The 27852-nt window shown below is 41.8% G+C and overlaps 1 protein-coding gene across 2 annotated transcripts; it reads right to left on the reverse strand.

The window, feature by feature from the left end:
* Positions 1 to 449: 449 nt before the first annotated feature.
* On the reverse strand, positions 450 to 27704 carry dhx57 (DExH-box helicase 57). Of its 2 annotated transcripts, none has more exons than XM_022231913.2 (25): positions 27591 to 27704; positions 26284 to 26556; positions 25265 to 25558; positions 24902 to 25060; positions 22626 to 23694; positions 22064 to 22185; positions 20949 to 21144; positions 15379 to 15503; positions 14734 to 14867; positions 14264 to 14318; positions 13834 to 14048; positions 13270 to 13376; positions 12935 to 13041; positions 12387 to 12560; positions 11804 to 11967; positions 11219 to 11295; positions 10494 to 10589; positions 7408 to 7548; positions 6737 to 6832; positions 6552 to 6635; positions 5508 to 5645; positions 4503 to 4679; positions 2662 to 2751; positions 2253 to 2396; positions 450 to 1652 (listed from the first exon to the last, which is right to left on the reverse strand). In XM_022231913.2, the coding sequence occupies exons 2-25, from the start codon at positions 26493 to 26495 to the stop codon at positions 1509 to 1511; spliced, it is 4320 nt and encodes a 1439-aa protein (XP_022087605.2). In that variant the 5' UTR covers positions 26496 to 26556; positions 27591 to 27704; the 3' UTR covers positions 450 to 1508. The 2 variants fall into 2 exon arrangements, with proteins under 2 accessions (XP_022087605.2, XP_086996585.1); XM_087140459.1 differs by having other exon boundaries at positions 26284 to 26641.
* Between the last annotated feature and the right edge of the window lie 148 nt (positions 27705 to 27852).

The raw sequence follows: 27852 nt of genomic DNA on the forward strand, positions 1-27852 counted from the left end.
TCCGATGTGCTGTTTCATTCAATTTATTAAAATTTTGGTCAAATTTGTTTGTAATGTATATGATGTAACATTTGACAGAAAATGCCGCTAGCATGACTTTGGCCGTGAACACAGGACAAAAAAAGGATAACTCTCATATACGGCCGATTAGCTACACTGGTAGAGCACTGGTGCTGTGTTCCAGAGGGAACAGATTCAAATCCTCCATTGAGCGAGTTCATCTTTTATTTCATGGTGTGAATGGGACAGTCAGTAACAGTACAGGTAATCTCTTTCCACGCCGTGTTGTAGTTTTGAATGTTGTATACATGTATGTCCGTGTATGTTGGGTGCTTTTACCTCATCCTTTTTGCCATATTTAATCCGTTGTATGACAGCACTTTATCCATCTCCTTCAGGCATATGTTTATTAATGATGACAGTAGGAAGAAATTAGATATTGCTTCAGATTAACTTTAAGTACAAGTTTAATTGCACAAGTCATGCTAAGATAAAACCAGAAGAAAACTGCTGTCTTGTAAACATAAATCTTTATTTTTTTCACAAAAATGTCATGTTAGATTTTGGTGTCAAATTCAGCAATTCAAATACTACTGACTTTCCTTCCAAAACTCATTGATTTTAATTTAGAATTTTTGATTTTATTGAAACTGTAGCATTTTCTTTGCATCACATTAAAAAATAAAGTACATTGGCACAAGCAGGTCATTTCCATAAATAACTGGGACAAAATATATGTTCACCAGAAAGGCATCGTTGGCATCAGAATCTCAGCTACCATATTCAGTGGACTCTTTGCATCCGATGATAGAGGGCGCTGTGGCACCAAGTAACTATGTCCTGTGGGTCAGGCAATAGGCATTTGGCGAGCATTCACTTGGCCTCGTACGTGTGGCACAATGTATGCATGACCACTTTTCATTTGAATGTGTGCAAACTGGTAGCATTCTCCTGCAGGGGCTGGGAACACTGGAGCAATGGCACTCAAGTATGAGCCACATCCCTCTCGATGTCACTGTTGACGGGATTCCTGTGACTTCGGTTCACTGCCTTAAGCCAAGAGTACCAAAATGAGATTCAAATTCTGACACACTGTACCTAATGGATGGTTGAGCGAACACACTATACACAGCATCCCATTAACAGTCCAGACATTTGATAAATATGTGATCATAGAGAACTTCAGTTACTGTGGAAGCACCATTAGCTGCTGATTAGAACATATTTAATGATATGGCACACAAACCAGGTGAACCTGGTCACATTTAAGTGTGGTAAGTTGGGCAGGTCAATGTGTCTCTCATGATCACTTTATGGTAACGAGTTGCATGATAGCTGTGATGATGGGACTTTCTCATGCACAGGTGCATAGGTCCATCAAGCATCTACTTGTTTTGTCTCTCGTTATCACCGTGTGGTAATGAGTTGCACAATAGCTGTGATGATGTAACTCCGTTGAGGGCAGGTGCATAGCTCCATTGAGCATCCAGTTGTTTTGTCTAGTGTAATCACTGCGTGGTAATGAGTTGCACGATGGCTGTAATGATGCGACTCCCTCGTGGGCAGGTGCACAGGTCCATGTTGGGCTGTTGGATCTTGTCTTGCAAGAGTTGATCTAGTTCCAGCCTCAACTCCCGCAGCAGTTCTGCCACCTGACAGTGAGGATACGTGTACCAGAGTGGCTTTGACAATTAAAATGGTGTAATTTCTGCACACTGCTTCTTCAAAAGTATCTTTTTAAGCACAAGTGTGACAAAAGTCTGAGTTTAGGAAAAAAATCTTGAAAAGTTATCACAGATGGAGTGAAAATCAAAAACAACAAAAAAATTTAAGCCAGTTCCAAACTATTTTGCTGGGAACTTCTTGTCAGAATTCTCCGCTTGTTTCTGTTTCTCCGCTGTGTACCATCCCATTCATATAACTTCCTCATTTTTCAGGTTTTTCAGTGGATTATATAAAACAGGGGTGTGAGAATTCAGCTTTTTACCTGATTCCATATTTTTGTTTAGATGTTGACCCTGAATTTCAGCTTTTTGTACACCTGGTCTGTACAAAAGCACTGGAGCTTTTAACATTCAAGCTATTTGCTAGCTGTCTTCGGCTTTGATTTTAATTGGCCACTCACACCCCTGATAAAATCAAGAAATCAAGTGCAATGTATTTGCCAAGCAATGCACGAAGTAGGAAAAAATGGTGGTAAAAACGCAAGGATCCAAGAATACTTCATAATTCTGACGTTTGAGAGAACTGACCTCAACAGTGGCAACACTGAATCGAATCCAACCCTCATCCAGAGAAATGATAAACTTTCCTCTATCCAGATTAATCGAGAGATCACAGCCTCCGAACAGAAGCAGTGGGTACACAGAAACCATACTGCAGTCACGGATGTACACCTGGTTGACAAAAAAAAAATCACAGCTTACAATCATCAATTGTGTTGCCCGCTCTTGTTGCTATGTTTCATGCAAATGTTGCACAAAATTTGGTATTTCCTTGGTGCATGCCAAAAAACATGACAAACCATGCTTTTAAAAAGAGTGTTTTCATTATTCAAGTGTGCAGAGTGTCCAGCTAGTCTCCTCACAGAAACGTGGGACTGCCTACAGTTTGGTTCAGGTTTTGCAGGGTCAAATGTCAGATGAACAGTCTTGAAATTACCTTTGACGTCTTGATCTTTTCGTGGAAGACCAGGTAGGGGCTCTCATAGTGCCGCACTTGGAAGTTGACTGATGATGGATGAATGTTCACCTGATGAAGCATGGATTTCAAAACATACAATAAAAAGAATAAATAAAATGGGTAATACTGCCTACACTTTGGGGTGTTTGCTTTCCTTTCATTGAGTTGCTCACTAACATCTTTGGATGCAACCCAAAAAGGAGAGGCTAAGGAGACAATTGAATTGTGGTGGCACCGTTCCCCTAGCATCCACATGAAAAAAGGTAATACTGCCTACACTTTGGGGTGTTTGCTTTCCTTTCATTGAGTTGCTCACTAACATCTTTGGATGCAACCCAAAAAGGAGAGGCTAGGGAGACAATTGAATTGTGGTGGCACCGTTCCCCTAGCATCCACATGAAAAAAGGTAATACTGCCCACACTTTGGGATGTTTGCTTTCCTTTCATTGAGTTGCTCACTAACATCTTTGGATGCAACCCAAAAAGGAGAGGCTAAGGAGACATTGAATTGTGGTGGCACCGTTCCCCTAGCATCCACATGAAAAAAAGGTAATACTGCCTACACTTTGGGGTGTTTGCTTTCCTTTCATTGAGTTGCTCACTAACATCTTTGGATGCAACCCAAAAAGGAGAGGCTAAGGAGACAATTGAATTGTGGTGGCACCGTTCCCCTAGCATCCACATGAAAAAAAGGTAATACTGCCTACACTTTGGAGTGTTTGCTTTCCTTTCATTGAGTTGCTTGCTAACATCTTTGGACGCAACCCAAAAAGGAGAGGCTAAGGAGACAATTGAATTGTGGTGGCACCGTTCCCCTAGCATCCACATGAAAAAAAGGTAATACTGCCTACACTTTAGGGTGTTTGCTTTCCTTTCATTGAGTTGCTTGCTAACATCTTTGGATGCAAACCAAAAAGGAGAGGCTAAGGAGACAATTGAATTGTGGTGGCACTGTTCCCCTAGCATCCCCATGAAAAAAAGGTAATACTGCCTACACTTTGGGGTGTTTGCTTTCCTTTCATTGAGTTGCTTGCTAACATCTTTGGATGCAAACCAAAAAGGAGAGGCTAGGGAGACACTTGAATTGTGGTGGCACCGTTCCCCTAGCATCCACATGAAAAAAGGCCAACAACTCTGCACAACACCAAATTATGTGCACATTTGCTGGCTGCAAACTACATTTACATGTACATGGCACCTCGATGGAGACTGTTTTTTGGTGAAGACAGCTCCCTCTCTTGTTTGTGCGTCAAGATTACATGCTGAGATTTGAAATTTGCATCAGGACCGAATTGGACACACATGAAGCAGGGAAACAGAAAGGATAATTTTGATGTAGGTGTGTTCATCTTTGCGGGGAGGAGACTTCCTTATGATTCCATTTTCCAATTTTTTGGGCATTATTTATATATGGTGTTACTGCTTACGCCTGCACAATGTGTAAAAAAGACTGCCACTCCATAATCAGGCTCCATAGCCATGCAAGATTCTGCCCCGATTCCAACCATTCTGTGTGTACACAGACTGAAGTTTAAAAACAGTACTTTGATTGAAAACACAACCTAGAAAGTCTGCTGGTTTGAACAAGATATAAAGTGATCAAGGACGAAAGTGGACTGTAATAAATTTGTCTCAAATTTCAGTTCTGCAAGGGAACTTTTGAAACATTTTCATAATAGGCTCCTTACAATTGGACAGGATGTTACCAATGGACTTACACCCCTATTGATGGGTTTGACCAGTTCGACCAGGCCAACAAGTCCATCACAAGCTTGTCAGAGGTCTAATGAGTGTGCAGAAGCAAGAACGCCAATACTCACATAGCCCTCTTCCTTGGTCTTGAACCTGATGTCTTCTGGCCGCGGGGCCTTGGGCACAGCCCCAGCACTGGTCTGACTGTACTTGGACTCTGGCGTCATCACCTGCACCACGTTGGGATAGAGGGCCGCGCACAGAACAGCGAGTACCAGACGGGAGTTGTCAGCATTGGAATTTGCCTTCGATTCAGAAAGAAGGTTGCAGGTTAGGAATATACAAGAAAATGACACAGTCTGTCATCTCTAATCCCTGTGTGATGAGCAGGTTATCAGAAAAGGGCCATGTAAACATACTCAGCTTTGTTCCAACTTTATTAATTCAGTCTATTAATTCTAAAATCAGCAGCCAATCGCATACATGTTCACATATTCTTATTTTCCACTGCTGTGGGTATCCAGCATTTTGTAAAACTGTTAGTGTGGGACCCACTGGAGGGCACGTCAAAGTCCCCACAATCCAGTCCCAATTTTCTAACATAAGAAAACCTCCCCGATGCAGTGCCAGCCAGGGCAATCTTACCTCAGGTTAGCAGTTTACCGTAGTACCAATCCCTGGACCACTAGACCAGGTACAATCTTACCTCAGGTTAGCAGTTTACCATAGTACCAATCCCTGGACCACTAGACCAGGTACAATCTTACCTAAGGTTAGCAGTTTACCATAGTACCAATCCCTGGACCACTAGACCAGGTACAATCTTACCTAAGGTTAGCAGTTTACCATAGTACCAATCCCTGAACCACCAGACCAGGTACAATCTTACCTCAGGTTAGCAGTTTACCATAGTGCCAATCCCTGAACCACTAGACCAGGTACAATCTTACCTCAGGTTAGCAGTTTACCATAGTACCAATCCGTGAACCACCAGACCAGGTACAATCTTACCTCAGGTTGGCAGTTTACCATAGTACCAATCCCTGGACCACTAGACCAGGTACAATCTTACCTCAGGTTAGCAGTTTACCATAGTACCAATCCCTGAACCACTAGACCAGGTACAATCTTACCTCTGGTCCGCACATCTTCAGGACGGCATCCCCGTTCCCTCCCGTCCTACGGTCCATCATCTTGGAGCTCAGTCCTTCCTTAATGAAGCCAATACTGGACAGCAGCTCCGCAAACTGGTGCTTCATGCTCACAATCATCTGACAGAGTAGAGACGATATTCCAGGAAAGTCACAAAAACTTTCCAATCATCTTGGATCATTACTTTACTGAATACAGTTCATTTCCTGTGCACTCTTGATTGCAATGGCACACTATTTTGTGTATCTTTCAGAAATGTATTTTCACTTTTGCATAGACTTTGCATTCATAACTCCAAACTGTTCATCCCAACACCATGAGGTTCCCTGAACTGGTTAGGTGTACTGCATTTCTCTATTCCTGTTCATTTAATGTATATGCACAGATTGTTGCCACTTTGGACCAACTTATGAACAAGACAAAACAAACAGCTTGGCTTTTGGAGCTCAGATCAATTTGAGGATAGCATATTGGGGAAGCTGGTGATACTGGCAATTGTAGCTGGGTTCTGAACTGCCAAGTACCGGTATCAGTCACTTTGTACACCAGTACAACATCATGAGCACACGGTGATCTTGCACTCTAAATAGCTGAAAATATTAGTTGGGTTTTTTCCTCTTTACATTTCTTCAAAAAAATTATGCCCTAGTATTGACTGCTTGTTGCAAATGAGGAATCCTGTATTTAACCTTGTTCACTGTAGGTCCCGCAGCAAAAGATGAAAATATGCAATCAAATTGTCAGGTGTTGTAGTCGAGGCTATGACAAGTCATTTCATAGAGCCAGTCACAAGTATCAGAGTGAATGACGAGAAATTAATGCTTTCTGTCACAATTTATTTGATACGCATGTGACTAATTTGTAGGTGATTTGCATCAGTCCAGACTGTCATTTTGCATGGACGCACTGCTAAAGCATTTCATTATGGCAGGGACTGTGGTTTTCCAAATTTCAGACGGCAACCTGTTGTAGAAATACATTTATGTTGACATTACTACTGACATGCACTGATGTCTTGTGCCTACCTGGAGTGTTTTTAGTGACAGGAAGTTCTCATGGCAATATCTGTATCCGTTGTACGATCCTCGCTCTATAGTGGTGCTCCAGCCCTGGAAATGAGATCACAGTAACATTGATCATTTTATTACCCATGACATGCATTACTTATCATCACTGGCCCTTTTTTCACTCATTATGTTATTTGTTTTACCTTGTAGGCTCTTAGCAGAGTCAGGTGGTCACTGTTGCCGATTGCAAACTCCAACCTCTTCTTGTCTGCATGGTCTCGCTTGTCAAATGGTGCCACCTGGGCCAAATAATATCATTAACAATGTGCCATGTCTTAAGTGCTTCACAATCATCCCCCCTCTGCATTATGCCATGAGATCATTTTGGAGTACTATTTTCCGCTCACTCCCTCAGGAACTCAACTGATACTCCTGATTGATAAGCCAACTGCAGTCAAGTGTACGGCCTGAGAACACACCCCTTCAGATCCACACTGTGATTTATACCCAAATACTGCTGACTTTTAAGTTAAAGTGTAACCAATACAAATCTACAAAACAGCACTACCATCTGCAACAGTTATGAAATGATCAATCAAATAATTCTGACACTCTCAGAAACTCTACCTGCTTAATCTCTCTGTTGAATTTTTATTGAGTGCCATGAAATTTTGGTTGAAGAATAACCCTTTTTTTAAATACAGAAACAAAACTTCTATAATTGTCCAAGTGCTCCTTTATTTACACAACATGAATCAGCCAAAAAGCTCTTAAAAGCCACCAGAATTTCTCACCTCCTCAAGCAGTTAAAAAAAGCTGGAACAAGTTTTCTCCATATATTTGCAAAGTGTGTTTAAAAAAATGAAATTCTTACAAATGGTGACTTGAAGCTGAGACTAGCTGCAATGGTGAGCACAGGATCAAGACAGCGAAAGATGGCTCCAAACAGCATGAGTTTGCCGATGCGGACATCAACTGGTAAGGAAGCTAAGTGATAGCCCAGGGATGTCAGGCCCTGTAATTTCAAAAAAGTACAAGGCAAAGAAATAAACAAAAAAGAAGAAACAAATAAAAGTATTTGTGTGCAAATGCTGAAATTTGACATGAGCATCAGGCAAACCTTGGTTCACTGTACTGCAGAGTGACAGCAAGTTTTGAGAAAAGAACTCTACAATCTTCCTACACTTTATACATTTTCCAGACTTCTATGCTATAATGTGCCCATGTAGTCCAGTATGTAATGTGCACATGTAGTCCAGTATGTAGTGTGCACATGTAGTCCAGTATGTAATGTGCACATGTAGTCCAGTATGTAATGTGCCCATGTAGTCCAGTATGTAATGTGCACATGTAGTCCAGTAAGTAATGTGCCCATGTAGTCCAGTATGTAATGTGCACATGTAGTCCAGTATGTAATGTGCCCATGTAGTCCAGTGTGTAATGTGCCCATGTAGTCCAGTAAGTAATGTGCCCATGTAGTCCAGTAAGTAATGTGCACAAGTAATGTGCCCACGTAGTCCAGTAAGTAATGTGCCCATGTAGTCCAGTAAGTAATGTGCCCATGTAGTCCAGTATGTAATGTGCCCATGTAGTCCAGTAAGTAATGTGCCCATGTAGTCCAGTAAGTAATGTGCCCATGTAGTCCAGTATGTAGTGTGCACATGTAGTCCAGTAAGTAATGTGCACATGTAGTCCAGTATGTAGTGTGCACATGTAGTCCAGTATGTAGTGTGCACATGTAGTCCAGTAAGTAATGTGCCCATGTAGTCCAGTATGTAATGTGCAAATGTAGTCCAGTATGTAGTGTGCCCATGTAGTCCAGTAAGTAATGTGCACATGTAGTCCAGTATGTAGTGTGCACATGTAGTCCAGTATGTAATGTGCACATGTAGTCCAGTATGTAATGTGCACATGTAGTCCAGTATGTAATGTGCCCATGTAGTCCAGTATGTAATGTGCCCATGTAGTCCAGTATGTAATGTGCCCATGTAGTCCAGTAAGTAATGTGCACATGTAGTCCAGTATGTAATGTGCACATGTAGTCCAGTAAGTAATGTGCACATGTAGTCCAGTATGTAGTGTGCACATGTAGTCCAGTATGTAATGTGCACATGTAGTCCAGTAAGTAATGTGCACATGTAGTCCAGTATGTAATGTGCACATGTAGTCCAGTATGTAATGTGCCCATGTAGTCCAGTATGTAATGTGCCCATGTAGTCCAGTATGTAATGTGCCCATGAAGTCCGGTATGTAGTGTGCACATGTAGTCCAGTATGTAATGTGCACATGTAGTCCAGTAAGTAATGTGCACATGTAGTCCAGTATGTAATGTGCACATGTAGTCCAGTATGTAGTGTGCCCATGTAGTCCAGTATGTAATGTGCACATGTAGTCCAGTATGTAATGTGCACATGTAGTCCAGTATGTAATGTGCACATGTAGTCCAGTATGTAGTGTGCCCATGTAGTCCAGTATGTAGTGTGCCCATGTAGTCCAGTATGTAGTGTGCCCATGTAGTCCAGTATGTAATGTGCCCATGTAGTCCAGTATGTAATGTGCCCATGTAGTCCAGTATGTAATGTGCCCATGAAGTCCGGTATGTAGTGTGCACATGTAGTCCAGTAAGTAATGTGCCCATGTAGTGTATGTAATGTGCCCACGTAGTCCAGTAAGTAATGTGCACATGTAGTCCAGTATGTAATGTGCACATGTAGTCCAGTATGTAATGTGCCCATGTAGTCCAGTAAGTAATGTGCACATGTAGTCCAGTAAGTAATGTGCCCATGAAGTCCAATATGTAATGTGCACATGTAGCCCAGTATGTAATGTGCCCACGTAGTCCAGTATGTAATGTGCCCACGTAGTCCAGTATGTAATGTGCCAAAGTAGTCCAGTAAGTAATGTGCACATGTAGTCCAGTAAGTAATGTGCCCATGTAGTCCAGTATGTAATGTGTCAAAGTAGTCCAGTAAGTAATGTGCACATGTAGTCCAGTATGTAATGTGCACATGTAGTCCAGTATGTAATGTGCACATGTAGTCCAGTATGTAATGTGCACATGTAGCCCAGTATGTAATGTGCCCATGTAGTCCAGTATGTAATGTGTCAAAGTAGTCCAGTAAGTAATGTGCACATGTAGTCCAGTATGTAATGTGCACATGTAGTCCAGTAAGTAATGTGCACATGTAGTCTAGTATGTAATGTGCCCATGTAGTCAAGTAAGTAAAGTGCACATGTAGTCCAGTAAGTAATGTGCACATGTAGTCCAGTATGTAATGTGCCCATGTAGTCCAGTATGTAATGTGCCCACGTAGTCCAGTATGTAATGTGCCCACGTAATCCAGTATGTAATGTGCACATGTAGTCCAGTATGTAGTGTGCCCATGTAGTCCAGTATGTAATGTGCCCATGTAGTCCAGTATGTATTGTGCACATGTAGTCCAGCATGTAGTGTGCCCATGTAGTCCAGTATGTAATGTGCACATGTAGTCCAGTAAGTAATGTGCCCATGTAGTCCAGTAAGTAATGTGCCCATGTAGTCCAGTATGTAATGTGCACATGTAGTCCAGTATGTAATGTGCCCATGTAGTCCAGTATGTAATGTGCACATGTAGTCCAGTAAGTAATGTGCCCATGTAGTCCAGTAAGTAATGTGCACATGTAGTCCAGTATGTAATGTGCCCATGTAGTCCAGTAAGTAATGTGCACATGTAGTCCAGTATGCAATCCGTGACCTTTCAAGAATAACTATAAAAATATACATGTATGCATGTAGGCCATGTGTTCAGATTTGTTGGGTGTCAAAAGAGCTTGGCCTTTTTTGTTTAAACCTGGTTGTGTGCAGGCTTGAGTTCGGACTGGAAGCCTGAATTTATCTAAAAGAATGATGATAAAATGTTGGGAGTGGCAATGAAGTATTGAGACTTTTTTAAAATGCTGGGAATGCACACTGAGACTGACCTCATCTTTATCGAGTGCACCAAGATTCTGTAACCTCAGGATGGCGTCTTGAATATTGGACGTTGGAGGAGGTTCAAGTAGATTGGACAAGACACCCTGTGGAATCAGATACAGTAAAAATACCAAACAATTATGAAATAACAAAAAATTATGAACAAGACAAAAGGATTCCCCTTACTTCTTCACAAACCTGTGTACCATATTATTACCCCTGATTATCAGGCTTACAACTCTTTCAAATTCAGGGGTCATATGGTATAAATCCAATTATTGACCACATAACTCCTTTTTGCCATAAACTTGTTAACACCAGTAATATGTAATCAAGGAAGCAGGGAATTATGGGTTGTCTCCAGTACTCCTGCATGTCTTGTAAATGTCAGTCTTGCTATGGGCAATCACAGAATAAGTCATGTTTTGACGACTGGGGCATTTTCATGAATGATGAGGGCAGATTATAACTTGGTATTATCATTTCTCATGCATTCTAGGGCAGGGCACATTACCACGTGTGCATTGTCATTCCTGACGCTAAATTACAAATCTGTCCACCTGTTTTTGCACCACCAACTGTGGGGAATAGACAGTGATTCATTACAAAATATCTCTAAAGGCACAATGCTCATTCAGACTCCTGCCTGCTCTAACACACTTTTCCCATTGCCGACTCAACAGCGTGTTGTCTGCAGAGATAGAGTATTCCAGGCTGACTAGCTGATGCTCACCTGTGCAGACATTCCTTTGAAGAGAGGCAAAATCTTGATCCTGAGCACCAGCTGCTCCAAGGGGATTCTCTGGATCTCTGTCAATAAATGTAAACGAGACTGTAAATCTCTCATACCATGGATTGACTTTATTAGGATTCACCGCAACACCAGATCATTCAACTGATTTTTACACCTCACTGCACACTGAAAGATACTGATAATGATTATTTAAAGGCTTATAATCAAAAGTTTTCTATGAGACACCATTTGACTAATGACTGGCAGGCTTAAAACTTCCAACTTGGTGTAAGTGAAATTTCTATGACATCAAGCACAATTTGCTCTTCTTTTGTCAGACACTTCCAAACTTTTACCAAATTTTCACACTATCTGACAAAACTCAAATTTTTGTAGAGTGACTGATTCCAAAGCTGAACAGTCATTCTCACGAGGCCAGACTCAACATGTCAGTCAGTATGCTCCAACTGTCTCATCAAGGCAACGGACCGTTTACATTAACTTGTAAAAGTAAGAGTTGGGCCAGAAATGATTTTAAAATGTCACTCTGGTTAGAGATTCTGAAAGGCTTGTATTGGCTGGTACCTGGGATGGGTTGTTCCCTGAGATGGTGCTGGTAGGTGTTGGCAGTAAAAAGATGAAAGCAGACCCCCTCAGTGACACGTCCGGCTCTACCCTTACGCTGCAGGGCATTGGCTCTGGACACCCAGGTGGTTTCCAGGCTTTCCATGCCCTTGGAGGAGTCGTACCTATTAATGAAAGAAAGACAGAACTTAAGTCACTCAGACACTGAAAGTCAATAACCAGCCTTTAAGTTTTGGTTGTTTGGATTGCCTTTTTTTCATTCACAGGCCAGCCAACTCAGATATGCATGTGGGAACAATGCCCTATAAGCTTCTGCAAATAATGTTAGTTGAGATATGCACTGCTATTCTCTCATTCTGAGACTACGATCAATCGACTTGGAGACAGCGGGGTGTAACGCCTGCACCTTTGGAAGATTTTAGCTGACAGCAACATTCACAGATGGGTGTTATTAGTCAATTCATTTGTATACGGCATCATGGTCTGATCAGCTAGTTGGGTTACTTCAAGGACAAAGCCAATATTCAAGAACAAAGTATACATTTCAATTGGGCTAAAATGAAATGTTATGATGCTAAGACACCTTTTCTCCTTCATTTTCCCGGCATCAATGACGTAGACGATATCGTCAATGGTGATGGAGGTCTCGGCGATGTTGGTGGCGATGACCACTTTGGTGATCCCTTCCTTGGGCTTGAGGAACGCAGAGTTTTGCTCCTCGCTAGACAGAGATGAGTGAAGGGGAACCAACTTGAACCTGGGGGGGGTTGAGAAAGGTTAAAAGTCAAGAGGCACAGGCCAAATGATACAAGTCAGAGGGGGGGTTATCACAGAGTAGGTAATACAACTGAGATGCTTAGATGTACAGTTATGTTCACTTTCAAGATTGGGGCCATTACTTAAGAAATAAAAAGCAAACAAAGTGCTGTCAAATACTGACTTTGACATGAATGCGAATCAAGACATAAGGTTTTCATACACACACTTTTCACTGTGTACATGGTAATGATTAGGTTTGCTGTTTTTTAATAACCTGTGTTACAACTCCACTTACAGGTTACAATGAGTTTTATTCAAATTTTATTGCAATAACAAGGCAAAAGTAAGCTATTTTGAGCCAGCCATTCCTACTTTTTCTTGGCTCTGGGCCCACACAGGGAGCTCTGAAGTTGATCATAGCAGGACAGGATCTCGGCCAGTCCAGGCAGAAAGATTAAGATGGCACCATCCTTGGGATACTGCAAGAAACAACATGCAAGAAGTCAGGTTTCTGGGCCGTCAGAGTGGCATGTCTCATGTGGATTAGCCTTTTTGTATGAATATCCATGGGTGCCTCAGTGAGAAAAAAGCTAATTTATCCAGGACTGGGACTTCAAAACATAGCACTGCAAGCACACATACCGGTACTCTTAGAAACATTTGTTTGAGAGATGAAAGCACAGGGAGGGGGTAATGTAAGCCTATACCTCATGATCCCCAAAGACGATCCAAGAGACAAGTTCTTCAATCAAGTCGTAATTGATCTTTTCTGCATCCATAGTGCCTAGGACCTTGATGGTGGACTTGCTGTAATCTGCTTAAGAAAAGAAACGTTTTGTTGCATGTTGGAATATTACTTGTTCAGACATGTTATGCAATTGGTCCACTTTTTATAATCAATACGAATTGCAGCATCTTAGCGCATGAGATGTAACAGAGTTTATTGAATGTGTAATCGTAGAAATTACTTTGAGAAAGTGAGGGCAATTTAATGCCTTTATCTGTGTCACCAACATGGCCCACAAGTCCAGCAATAATCAATCTGTCCAGCAGTCATGGATGAGTATAGTAAGAAAATGGTACTAGGGGGTTGTGCACATTCTGATGAAAATGGGCCATGGTTTAAGTGCCAATCAGTGGACATGCACATCACATCCTTCATACACTGATGGGCCACGCAACATTGAACAATTCTGGGTAATATCTTGAAAGTGGGTTGAATAACAACAACAAAGAAAGAAAGAAAAAACAACCCGGAGTAAATTTCTCACCGCTATATCGCAGGGCAAGCTGCTGGATTGTGAGATTCCAATCTCTCATGTTATCCTTGATTGGCTTGATGGATGTCGATGCTAGAGCTTCCTCTATTTCGTCTTCTACACCTCCATACTGGTAATTCTTCAGCTGCTTGGCAGTGCTGTCAGATTGAACAGCGTTGCTGCGCTTGATCGGCCGAGCATATGTGGAGTTCTCCTCCAGGTTATAGCTGAAATGCCATTTTTAAAGACTTTATAGTAATACTAAAAAATTAAAATGTTTCATGAAGTTCAGAGTACACGTAATTAGAAAAAAATGGAAATGAGGTTGACAGAGATATAAAGGGCTTGTATTAAACACTGAATTTTTGAGAGCCTTTAAACACTGGCATGAGAATAATCGCCTACGGAGGAATATACTGGTTTAGCTGCAGTGGAAACGTACTCTGTCCATTCAATAGCATCCTCCATAAAGTACTGCTCCACTGGGAACGTTTTCCCTGTAAGAATCAAAACAAAGACATGCATGATGTTAAGAATCTTGGAAAGGACCAATCCCAGACAGCCAAACCAGTAAGTCCATCTTGCTGGGAGTCACAGACTCCTTGTTAAATGTTTTATTCTAGTCTTTGAGGGCATTCATGACCAACATGATGACAATTTGAATAACACCAGTATCTTCTTGACAGTAATAATGCAACGGTTAGAACTGCACTTTGTCCTTTTGTCACTTCATCCACCTGTGTTTAGTAAGTAACTTGGAAATACAGACAAGAAATAAAACTTAGTCAAATCTGCTTTTCTTTTAACTTTTTTATTGCATGTCCTGCAAATATGGAACTTTGTTTTAATATTTAGTGAATGCCCACACAAAAAATGCTCACTGTAGCCCCAAAAGGGATATTATCCTCTGACCTGGTATGTCAATGACTGGGCAGCCATCAAAGTACGAGGAGAAAAGGTCGGCATTCAATGTTGCACTCATGAGAAGAACCCTGAGGTCCTTCCTCTTGGGAAGAAGATCCTGCAGGACCATCATCAAGAAATCACTGGACGAAAGAACAAATGAGATGATAAACTCTTTACTCTCCCATTAAAAACCCACTAAACTCTTACTCTCGGCTGCTTTCAAGCATGCGCAGGTTAAGTAACCTGCGCATGCTTGAAAGCAGCCGAGATGCACAAAAGAAACCAGTTAGTGATGTTGAAATGTCATCTATAATTTATTCTTGTGCATTAATAAAAGGGGTAAAGTATCGATCTTCCCCTAAAACAAATGATATTTAATTAAAAGTTAAATATCTTTGCTAGAGAAAAAAAATTAGTTCCAAACTTGAATTCATGTATGTTCATACAGTAAATACATTGTGAAAATGCAAAGAAATGTAAAATGCAAAATCAAAACACTGAGGAAAGCAACAGCCAACTTAGCAAACTGACCTGAGCCGCTTGACCCAACTTATACCTGGCGTAACCCATTCATCTCTGATCCAGTCCAACCAGTAAAGCAACATGATCCCAGGCAAAGAAAACTGTCACAAAATCCAGCACATTTGTTACCTTTCTTCACTCCTTTCATGGACCTCGTCCACTATGACGTGGCTGACTCCGTCTAGACTAGAATCTCCTTCCAACCGTCGCAGAAGGATGCCGGTTGTGCAGAACAACAGCCGAGTAGAGGCAGACTGGGAGGAGGGCATGAAAGAAATCATCAATCTTGTCATTATCAGCACAAACGTTTTGAATAAATGATACTGAAGATGATTTCTCTCAAGTGTCAAGGAGTGCAAAGAGGTAACAAGGCTTGAGAAAGCTCAAAGAGACACGTCAGCAAACATTTTCAGTTCAACAGACCAACATACCAGGGTTTACAAGTAGGGAAAAAAATGTACTGGAAACCTAACCATGTCCAAGAGGGAAGATTAAAAACTTAAGGACAGATATACATTGTACACGTAACCAGGCAGAGTCTGAAAACAAGGAAATCCCAAACCTGACAAAATTCTGTACAGCTTTTTTTCTCAATTGGCCTCAACCAAAATATATGGGTTACAAGTCAGCAGAGTCACCGTTTAGTTGAATGCCCTTGAGAGAATACTACACTGTGTAAATCAATCTGCCCTAAGCTGAAGAGCGCCCTCACCAGTGAAAGACAGACAGACTGGTGCGAAGTTTTCCAACCAGGTTCTTGCACTTGTTCGGTGGTTAATTTCTGGCCAACTTGTACCCCCCCCAAAAGAAAAAAGCATCACAGAATCTTAACCACTTGCTGCCGGGGAGCCTGGTTTCAGAGATGTTGGCTTTACATGCATTGCTGGGGTGCCCAAAATCGGACAAAAGAGCTGGGCCTTGTAACAAAAGACTGTACTTCGAACAAATGACCGAGCTGCTGGGAATTTCCAATATTTTTTCAGTTATCAACAGCGGAGGAAATCTGTCATTGTTTTGAAAGATTATACCACTGTATGTGGCATTCAGTACAAGTGGATTACCATCGGGGACAAAAGTGCTCCAGTGATGAGCGATACAATACCACTATACTCTAATATTTTGAAAACAGAAAAAAATAAAAAAATTACCCAGCCCAGCAGAATCAACATAGATTAATGGGCCCGGCGCAAAGTGGTTAAAATGTATCCAATTCACTTGAATACTGACGACTCAGTTCCTCAAGCTCCTAAGCACAACTCTGTAATATACATGTACCAAGACCATATGCCCAGTCCTTAGCATAACTCTGTAACATACACGTACCAAGACCATATGCCCCGTCCTTAGCATAACTCTGTAACATACATGTACCAAGACCATATGCCCCGTCCTTAGCATAACTCTGTAACATACATGTACCAAGACCACATGCCACGTCCTGTAAGACCACTGCTATTCATACCTACATGTTCATGCACGTGTGCAGTATAAAGCCTGGCCTGAAAACCAAACAGTGATGTTAATCATACATCTCCCCCAGAGACCTGTCTAAAGACTTGGCAAGGTTAGAGTCTTGGTAGGGGAAAAGCAATGTAAACAGTCTTTCTGAATTTCTGGTTTGAATTGAAATTTAATTGCTCTCCGCCAAGCAAGTAAATTCACGAATGACTGAGCACCTCGTGCAGCATTTCAAGTAGGGGGAACATCACGCAGATGTTATTAACTAGTTGCCATAGAAACAAAGTATGTCTCATTTCTTTTCAGGTCTGCACAAGTGGGAAGACAAAATTCGAGCGACGATGTACATGCATACATTTAATTCTAGTGAGCGACTTGCTGGGGTGAACTAATGTTTTGGTGGCATCTAAAGAAGAACATTTTCCTTGAAGTTTCCTACAGTTTCACGGTTTTGATCAACTAATCACATTTTAAAGAACGAGGATGAATGTGTCAGGAACAATCCCAGTGAAAGGCTGTCATGAGTCCCTGTCTATTTTCGCCAATGTGCTACTGACACTGACAACAGTTCTGATCATTGCGCTGAACACGTTGGGTCTTGCTGTCCTCCGTCGTGCCGGGAGTATCCAAGAGACAACCAAGATGTTCACTGTTTCCCTCACCGTTTCCGATCTCCTAGGAGGATTATTTGTCGCCATTCCACAGGTGATTGACAACGTCACTGGACAGTGGACTTTGGGAAACTTCTTCTGTGTGGCTATAGGGGTTGTGAACCCGATATTCCTGACGACAAATGTATTGTCCCTACTCCTCTTAACAATCGATCGCTTTATTGCCATCGTTTATGCCTTGCACTACCCAAGACTGATGACACTGGTCAAGGCGAAGGTCATGATCACTATCCTGTGGTTGGTATGCGTGATGACAATGGTCCTTTTGTTTGGAGTATACATGAATGCCACCATTGAACTGTTCCCTGAAGGCTACCAGTGCATCTATAAAAATGACGGACCAGAACAGCTTTATCTGTACATGGTGGTCATCATGTTCACCATTTCGTTCGGCATCATTCTGATGCTCTACGTCTGCATCCTCAAAGTTGCCCGAGGCCAGGCACGTCGCATCGCCATGCAGAATCACGCGGGCTGCCCCCTGGAGGGGGTGATGAACGCCCAACGGCCAATCAGCACCAAGTCCGCCACGACCGTGATCATTATCACGGGGGCCGTGGGCCTGTGCTGGATGCCCAAAGTGATCGTGTTTGTGCTCTTCATTGGCAACGGGACCCAGCTCTGCCGTGGCCTGGTCATTCTGATGGACACGGCTTTTCTCATCAACAGCTGGCTGAACATGGTCATCTACTACTGGAGGAACAGGGAGCTCCGCCATGCACTGCAGGGATTGCTACGTTCATGCTGTCACTGACATCCATGCGAGGGAAAGTCCTCAGAATAGAAAATAAAGGTTTACAAACACTAAATGACAATTGAGTGTGGGAGTAGGCATGGCCATGGTGCAGGGAGTTGATTTTGCCACTGCAATAATATTCAATCAAGATTTCCATTCTTCACCGAAAAAAGTTTTCATTGCTTTTTTTTCATTGTTTTACTTTTTACTAGAGTGTGAGAATTCCCATATGGGTATAATCTGATATGCTCAGAGTTGGCATTCCTGGAAAGAGTAACACGACTTCTGTAATTCCTCCCCAGGTATCTCCAGCAAATTTGCATGTGATTCTAGTACACTGTATTACGAATTGGTCTTTTAATAACACACAGGTGGCTGTTAGTGAGCATTACAAGTGAACATTTCCAAGGGAAAAGCAAAAGAGATTTGAAATGGTTCAAGAATTTATCTAAATTGGTGTAGAAAAATATTTTATTGTATCCGAGTAGAAGGCACAGCGATTGTAATAAAATGTTTAAGTTTAAAAGACCTTTAAAAGTGATGACTCATAGCAGATGATAGAGTGTTCAACATGACAGTCCAATTTAGTGTACCAATGACAATGTCCATACTGAATATTCACCTCAACCAAACAAATCATCGGTTCTCTTTGAGAAACTGAAGGTTACAGTTCCCCTTTGTTTATATGGGTGCTGTCAGTAAGTGTAAATCATGCATGTTATGTGGCTAACAAACAGCAGCATCCACTCAAATAAATCCTCCTAAATATGCCGTGAAAAGTGATTCTTAGAAGTTCTTTACACTCTCTCTATATAAGTCAACAGTGATTCGGTTAAGCTTACAACAGAACAACAGACACAAAGTAACTCTCTTGTAGGAACGTGAAACGAACCAGTGAATTTACTCAGAGTTTTGGACAATATGCTCTGTCTGTCATCAGGAGACAAGGTCCTATTGTACTATACTTCTATAGCTGCCCCAGCCTCAGGCTAACCAAAGTCTCAGTTTTGTCCAAACTGTTGATGGAACGCTGTCACAGGTTTTTTTCTTAGTCATTTGGTACCCCTTGGCTTAACCTTGTATGACATGTCCTTAGGCAACTGCAGTTCACTACACAAGAGACAAGCAACTAAGGGCAGTAGCACTATGCAAGAACACATACATGGAAAAAAACCTGTGCACTACAGGATCACTGTTTTTACCTAAAGTATGCAGTTCAACGACATTAACTCTACAGTTGTAGATGGAATGTGAATACCTGATTGGAGTGAATTCATAAAGTCTCCATAGGTCTATTAACCACTTCCTGCTGGGTGGAATTTGCATGTGTGGGACGAGTTCCCAGGGGATTTTTCAAGATTTTCCGTTTTCAAAATTCTTCAAAAAATTCTTAACTTCATTTACTTGTACTAGACATATACACCCACGTGAATGACTGCCTGGTGGCTACTCTAATCTAATCTGACAGGCAACCTCCATTGACGCCTGAGTATTGCAGCTGGGCCTGCCACCCAATAAAGAGAGCCCAGATTGTGTGATGTTGTGTAATTTCCTTTATTCCTGAAATTGGCCCTGTGCATTGCTGAATGCTAGTAGCGTCTTTTCAAATGTGGCTAGATTAGCGTGCAGCGATACTTTATTGCTCAGCACTGGAGTGATAATCTGATAATCTGTGGGCGCTGAATGCCACAAACAGTGGTATACTGTTTCAAAACAATGACGGATTACCTCCACTAATGCCAACTGAAAAATGACAGTCCCAGCAGCTTGGTCTTTTGTTCTGAGTAAGGTCTTTTGTTACAAGGCCAAGCTCTTTGTCTGATTTCGGTTACCCCGGCTACGCATACAAACCCAGAGGCAAGTGGTTAATACAGGTTCAAACAATTGGCAGAGAAGACACCTGAAAATCCAATCATTGAAATAATTTACAAAATCTATGAATGAAGTACAGTGAATTTATGTTGTATTTTACATGTACATGTATGTTTAGCAAATGGTTACATGGAAACTGTAGCATGACATGAGGGTGACTTTCAATGAGTACACCGTTTGAGTATGAAAGATGTCAAGCCTTTGTCAGAAGTGACTCTGACTTCATTAGCACTTAAGTTAGGAACAAAACACTCCGATTTATATTACTATGACCAGAATGTCCTGAGAAGCATGAATATTGCGGACGTGACGTGATTGGTTGTATTACGGACGCAGTACAAATTGGTTCTTTTCGATTTGTTTTGCTGATCAGAGTAATAAGCTATCCTACATGTTGCTAACACCCTTGCCGATGATTCTATTGATTGTGGAAGCCTCAGCTGTAGTATATTTAGCAAAGGAATGTTGCCAAACCAAATTCTGAGGTAACATTACTTTGTGAATGTACTGTAAAATCTCTTTGAAATATTTAGATTATATAATACTTGAGAAATGGGAAATGAGTCAAATATAACAGAAACGCTACCTGCAATCTTTCAACATGATGAAGAGAAGTAATATCACTTCACAGCTATTTTGTGACTCCAGGAACAAAACAATTAAATGATTTTTGCTGTTTAATACCAAAAATAACTAGACCATGTATGGAATTAAAATGTATCATGTATATATCATGTATCTATGAACCTAATAAACTGAGCTAACAGGTTGAAGTTAATGCACATATTTGTTTGAGAGGCCATATTTTGAAGAAAAGCCTGGAAGTCTAACAAAATTACTGACAAATGATCATATTCAAAAGGCAGTGGCCTACATAGGCCTGTGTGTGATTGCCAGCGGTAGCTGTTTAATTTGGACATAGCCCGACTCATCTCCGCACACCACACATGGGCAAGACGTACCTGTCTGCTCTCCAGTCTGATCTGGTATCCCACCACCCCACCAAGCCGGACGTCTCTCTCGTTAGCCACCCTCTCGGCCACCGCCATGGCCGATATGCGCCTGGGCTGGGTGCAGATGATGTTGCACAGTGAGGGGCCGGGTCTCTTCAGGGAGGCGTCCAGGATGAACTGGGGCACCTGGGTTGTCTTTCCACATCTGAAGACATGTCAAACAAGAATATCAACTTTTTTGAAAACTACTGGGAAGAATGACATTTGGCTTTTAAGTTTGAATAATTTATCACCTGGATGTTGTAATTTTTCTTCTTTGAATTTATTGTTCAGTTGTTATTCAAACTACACAAGGTGGTTTATGTAACAACATTCATATTGACTTTATAATGCTCCATTATTCAAAACGTAGGCAACTACTTAAGTTTGAAAAAAAAGGAAATACCAAAGGTCATGTGTACATTGTCTTATACAGCTTGGGTATCAATGGATCCTAAAGGGAAGACTTTTAAATGCATCTGCTTTTAAAAACAGATAAAAATTAATAGATGAGTCTGTGCAACAAGGGGAGGGGTAAATACTATTTCAAAGGGATGCTTTGGTCTCAACATTTCAAACCCTAATACTGACAATTCAACATTAGATTTGACCTCACCAATTTACGGTAGCTTTGTAGGTACTGAGGTACAATATGTTCATTGCCTTCTGACAGCTTGTGAGAAATGAAAATTTACAAGCTTACTACGACTTTGAGTTTGCTGGATGAGTGCAGATATCTTACCAGCGCTTGGCCAATCAAGTAACCAATGTCAGATGGCAGATTCAATTTCAAAATGCCAAGCCACCACCAAGGACACGCTTTCTGCACGTATTATCTATTCAACACAATGGAGGTAAGTTTTTTATCTTGACTTTATGATTTTAACTGAATCATGCATGATTTTCTAAACATCTTTAACAGTGTTGCTTTGAAAGCTTTTCACAATGAAGACAGAAAACCAACACCAGTGAATGTGGTTGTACAAAGACAGCTGAAGGTACATTAGTTAAAAGGTACATGTCTCTGTACATACAGTGCTTGGTCCACTGTTTGAGAAACTGACACAAGCAAACTTCTCACTTACCCAGTCATTCCGCTCACAACCACAACCTGGCTTTTGTCCAGGGTTTCCAGGATTTTCTCTTGCTCCTGCCAGGCTGGAAGCTTTTGCCGGTCAGCAAGGAAGCTCTTGTAGGAATGAGAATGCTGTAGATGGGAGCAAAGTTCAAACATTCAGAGGTTTGCAAAGCATGAAACTGAGTTAATGAGAGAAAACTGACAAGTGTTTTACTAATGCTTTGGATGATGTCGATGAGGTGAAACTCAAAAGGTTTCAAAGGTCACAGACTAGGGTAGTAAAACCAAGCAGTGCGTAACACATTGTCAATCACATCCCAGCAAGACAAACTCAAAGCCAAACAATATGTACCGAAGTGTGGTGCAGAGACCATTGCTTGACACAAGGCTTGATATACTTGTCTGAATAGTACACAGAATGTATCACTGGCTACGATGCAGCATTTGGATTTGTATGGAGTCACGAAAGGTGCCAAAGGATTTAGGGCTAAACTGTGGCATTGATGCTGCTGTGGTATCAAGACAGGGCTACTTTACTACAGTACGGACTACCTGGTGACCATACCTACCTTCTTCTTCCTGAACTGCTCTTTGAGATTCCTGTTCTCCCTCTCAATGGCTCTTTGGTCCCTCTTCATTGGCTGGTTCTTCTCTGTTTTCACCGGGGCCGGTTCAGACTCAATTTCTGACGACGAGGTTCCTTCTTCCTTGCTCTCAGAGTCTTCGCTTTCATCACTGCTGACAGTCAGGTTTGATGCGTTCTTTCCTTTTGCAAAAGAATGTGAATTGTCCACTCCATGTTCAGCTGTGTTATCTGCTGAAGCATTTAGAGGTTTACCACGACCGGCTCCTTGTTTGAAGACTGGTTTCTTCTGAACGGATTTATCCGAGGAAGGCACGAGGCTCAGAGGCAATGGCTTTTGTTCAAGAGCATTTATCATCTGGGTGGCATCTTCTAGGACAGACACAAGCGAGAACACAGCCGGGGAAGCAGTCTCAGCAATGTCCTTTGCCTCCTCAAACAACAGCCTGGAGACGTTGAGGCTCTTGCCGATGGGGAAGTCCGGATTGGAAGTAAGGAAGGCTACCAGAGGGGGCTCCAGGGGATAGAGGTTGCCCTCGGGGAATCGAATCTCCAGCTGGTAGACCTGGGCGCCAGCATTGTCACAGATCTCCTGGTAGGACGGGCCATGACTCTCCCTCTTGTGCCGAAACTTGCACTTGGAACCAAACCGGCAGTGACCCTGCTGGTAGAACCTGCACATGCCGACCATGGCCAAAGACTGGTCCAACATCTGCCGTGTCCGGTCCTGTGAGTTTCGGGCCTTCTCCCTGAAGTGGTCGGTGATGTGGGGCAGGTCAAAGTTCAGGACCCACACCCGGTCAGGTATCCTCTCATCAAAGTCCTCCTGGTAGATGGAGCTGAGGGCTGTGGCCTCCTCCTCCCTCTGCTGCAGGGCCTCCCGCATCTGTCCGTCCATCTCAACATCTCCTTGTTGACTCTTGGTGCGCTTCCGCTTGGGTTTGTGTTTTGGCGAGTACCGGAAACATTCTTGCAGAAGGTGTTCCAGTGCTTGGCCAACGTCACCACTGGTCTCTTCCAAGGCAGCGAGACAGTGGTCCCGGTGGAAGCCATACCTATTCAGCCATTGGTAAAACAAAAATCAAAGAACTCTTGATGTACTGATATAGAGGACATGTGCAGCAGCAACAAGTAAACAAGTCACTTGCAAAATGAACTAAAAGCAAAAGAGCACAAAGAATAAAACCTGCATGTTTACTGCAGCCAAGAAAATACAGATCAAATTTTAGAAACCAAACCTGACATCAACATACTGTGAATATTTCAAGTGAGTTAGCATGACACATTCCAATTGTTTCAACTATTGAATACATGTACATAATTACATGTAGTCATTCAGTCAAAGAAACTCTCGTTATTTACAGTGTCCATGATGACTACATGTTTTTAGGTCCATGCTGCTCCCTTGGAGTTACTGTAGAATGACTGCCGATGAGGCTGTAACATGCATGCTCATTTGATCGCCAACAAAGCCATTTTTTCTGTGACAGCAAGTTTATATTCCTGCATGTGCCTCCCGCGCCAACTGGCTCATGTGAACTAAATAGATCAGTTTGTCTTGACCTTTAACCCCATACAGCCAGATTATCCATATATGGGTGCACTGAACTAATTCAAGCTCCATTGAAAATAGTGTAAAATCAACCAAGTTTGGAGCCCCATGGCAGGCAACTGAAGTCCCTGAGGCCTCTCAAACAAAAAACAATGTGTTGTTTGGTCCTTCAGATTTCATTTGATTTTCAATTTTTTAGTAGGTTAACCAATGAATTTTTCAATTATCCGCCCAAAACAAACTCACCCCCCAAAAAGTGAAGGTTGGCAAGCCCTCCCAGCGGCCATTTTTCAAATAACATCCCTCACCTTCCTCGGGCTCGTCTGACTAATTTTCAATCCCATTTTTGTCTGCTTTGCCCCCAGATGGGTGCCCCTGAATCTACAGAGATGATCCTGGGCCATACTGACACAATTCCACCATTTCCAGGCCCAAACAGACCCCTCTTTTCGAAACAATCTCTGGGGGTACTTTTTCTGCGCCTCGGCCTGGCGGAGAATTTTCCTTGAATTGGGACACTGCACCCATATCACTTTTAAAAGCTGAATGGAGGTAATTCTGAAATTCCCACTCCCGTATTTCAGTTGAGAAGTGACTTTTTATGTTTGATTCATCTGTGGTAAGTAAAATTATAAAGTTTCAGCTTTGAAATGAATGCACATGGCCGGAAGGCAGACTCAGACTCGACTCAGCTCGGTGGACATACTCACTTGAGTAGTTTAAGCAGGGCATATTTGTTGACTAGCTGCTCCTGAGAATCCTCTTCATTGTCCACTCCAAAGCCTGTGGCCCCTTCCACAACCATACTCTTATCCTCTGTCCAAAACCGGAAGTCACTTCTACTGTCCAGTTCACTGTATGTTTGATCACTGTGCATAAAGATGGGGTAGTCTTTAATGTTTGTAACGAACTTGAAAATATCAAAGTTTAAAATGATACTGCAATTCAAATATGAACTAGACAGTTTTCCTAGATAACATCTGGAATAGTTTCGGCAAATAGTTCAAGCCTTCCTGAATGTATTGACATGAAGGATTTGGAGTTACTCCACAAAAATTGAGAATTACAAACACCTGAGCTCTGCAAGGTCATTGCCCTGGAGTTCTCTCAAGACGTCCCGGACCAGCTCCTGATTCTCCGTGGTCATGTGCAGCTGCTGCATCTTCACCTTCCTGGGTTCACCCCGGCCACGCCCTCTGCCACGCCCGCGATATCCCTCAATACCACGCCCCTGATACCCCTCACTGCTGTGCCTCTGCTGGCCATTACTGCTCTGGCTTGCTTGACGCTCGCTGCCCCGCCCTCGTTGCCTGTCACCTCCACGCCCTCCTGAAGATGCTCCTCCAGATGCACCCTTTGACCCTGCCCTGCATAAAAACCCCCAAAAATAAAAAACAAACAACAAAATTAGTCAACATATGTCCATCAGTCTAGTCTACATAATAGCTTAACTGGTGAACAATATATTCGCTGAACTCACATGCTTACAGATATATCTATTATTACATGCACACAAACACTACACAATGTCGGAATCCAAGTAATGATCATGAATCATTACAACTTCCAACATCTACTGACTGCAGGCTTCCCCTTTTGCAGAAAATTTACTTCGAGTCAAGAGGTTGGCCAACACAATCACCCCGGAGTTTTCTCTAGACCAAAAAACATCTATCCGTTTACTCCTAGCAAAAATTACAAATGACCAGCCAGCCATTTTTTTCTACTCCTGATAGGTTTGGGCTGCAATCAAAGCCTAAGCTTCCATTTTAAAACGTAGAAAAGCAGACAATGAGAAGATGTATTTGTTAACCAGAGTCAAAGATCTTTATTGGTTTGTAAATTTTGTCCAAAGTAGTTTTTGGCTCTCTAGTGGATTGGTGACTACATGTAAATAAGACACTGCTTGTATGTTACTCTTTAATTACTTTCAAAGGATAAGAGTACAAATCAACTCTTTGCTTACCTGAACAGTGGCCATTCTCTGATGGAATTAAATCAGTTAGAAAGTCAGAAATCAAGATCATAGTCATCCTTCAATGGTTTAGTGACCCCGGTTATAATTCCTTTCTGCTCATCTCTACAGACGTACCTATTACTCCTGTCAGATGGCCCCCTTGGCATCAGGAAAAAGTCATCATCGAGGTAGTCAAAGTCTCCTTTCCTTGCTCCTGTCTCGGCTGCAAAACCGGATGACCTCTGACCTTTTCCCCCTCCATGACCTCCTCCTTGACCTCCCCTGGGCTTGTTCCCTTTGCCACCTCCTCTGTTGGGATGACCCCTCTTCCGCACAACATTGCTCATGGTGACTGTAGATGATGAACCAGTTTTTTGTCTTCACACGAACTGATAGCTGTTTTTTTTGCTGTGAGCGGTAGACAGATGCAGTCAAGAATTAAAGATGCTTGAAGGATGACTTCTGGAGTAATTGAGTGTATACCTCTAATCACCTGTTTGCATATGGTAAACTACAATATTAAAAAGATATCATCAGCTGTTTATACTAATGGCCAAATTGGAAGTTTAAAAATCACAAAGTACTGAGCACACAACACAGCTTTTATTTTTTGAATTTCAGAGCATATATATATTAAGACTATGTAAACACAAAGAAAAACTGGACAAATGTTTTTACCAACACTATTTGACAAAGAATGTTTCATTGTGCTATCAGTCAGTCCTGTTAAAAGATCTCAGACTTTCATACACGTTTTCAAACAAACATCCCTAACAGTGAATTGGATCATTCCGTTAACTTGAGAAATCCTGACATTTATTTTTGTTGATGAGGTCGTCCTGCAAAAACCACCCACAGTAAAAACTCTGTTACTTATAGTGTTGTTTTTGACCCTTCTCCTGAGTCTCAAATGTTTGAGAATATTTTGAAATTGTTTGGTCTGCTATATTCAAAGAAAAATGGCTGTAGATGTAACAGGGATTGCACACAGTTTTATCAAGTTTGTTTTAAGCTCTATTTTGTGGCATCAGATCCCCGTAAATAACTACAATTCCATCTGTAGATGAGAACACTTAGGCCCAAGTTGAGATTGTCCTTGTACTAGTCCAGTCCCAACGACAGTATGGTTGGAAGGAACGAGTTCCATAACCATGATAACGGACTCCGCTTGCACAACATGTGCACAAAATCTAACATGTTTTCTAACATGTCCAAGTAAACGACTTGGTATTTTCCCTCCAAATTTGAATTTTTCTGGACAGGTTTTTGCTTTCTGACGACTGAAATACATGATAACAGATGTATGATGTACATGATGTAGGTGACTGTAGCAGCGAATAATTTCTGGCGTCCGTTAAACGGTTTATACAACTCTTTTCACACACACAAAAAAACGATAAGCAGATCGTTGTCACCCAAATTTCACAAGCATGAATTCTTACTTGTACTTCACAAAAGCAACACCAATACCCAGCTTCGCACGGTACGTCTCCTCTCCTCTCATCTCATCAGCAACTCTGTAGTCGAGGTGCATGATTTCTCACCATCCGAAACTCTGACCCCTACGTGAGATATTCTATTTATCTTAAAGGTAAATTCCTTAATTATAAAGGCAATCACTACTGCTACAAGTAGGGGTTAATATTAAAAAAATTGAATCTATTCACTAAAATAACTAAATTATTCAATCAGTGGGAGTAGCAA

Source organism: Acanthaster planci, linkage group LG01 (assembly GCF_054643075.1).
Source record: "Acanthaster planci isolate LZ-2023a linkage group LG01, COTS_SCS, whole genome shotgun sequence".
NCBI classification, from domain to species: Eukaryota; Metazoa; Echinodermata; class Asteroidea; order Valvatida; family Acanthasteridae; genus Acanthaster; species Acanthaster planci.

Bases quoted from the DNA above. Each gene is read 5' to 3' on its own strand.
- dhx57 (XM_022231913.2), bottom strand. From the start codon at position 26,495: ATGAGCAATGTTGTGCGGAAGAGGGGTCATCCCAACAGAGGAGGTGGC. The intron at 14,319-14,733 runs GTCAGAGGATAA...TGATTCTTACAG, and splicing joins CCCAGTCATTGACATACCAG to GGAAAACGTTCCCAGTGGAG. The intron at 7,549-10,493 runs GTCAGTCTCAGT...TTGAAATTACAG, and splicing joins GTGCACTCGATAAAGATGAG to GGCCTGACATCCCTGGGCTA.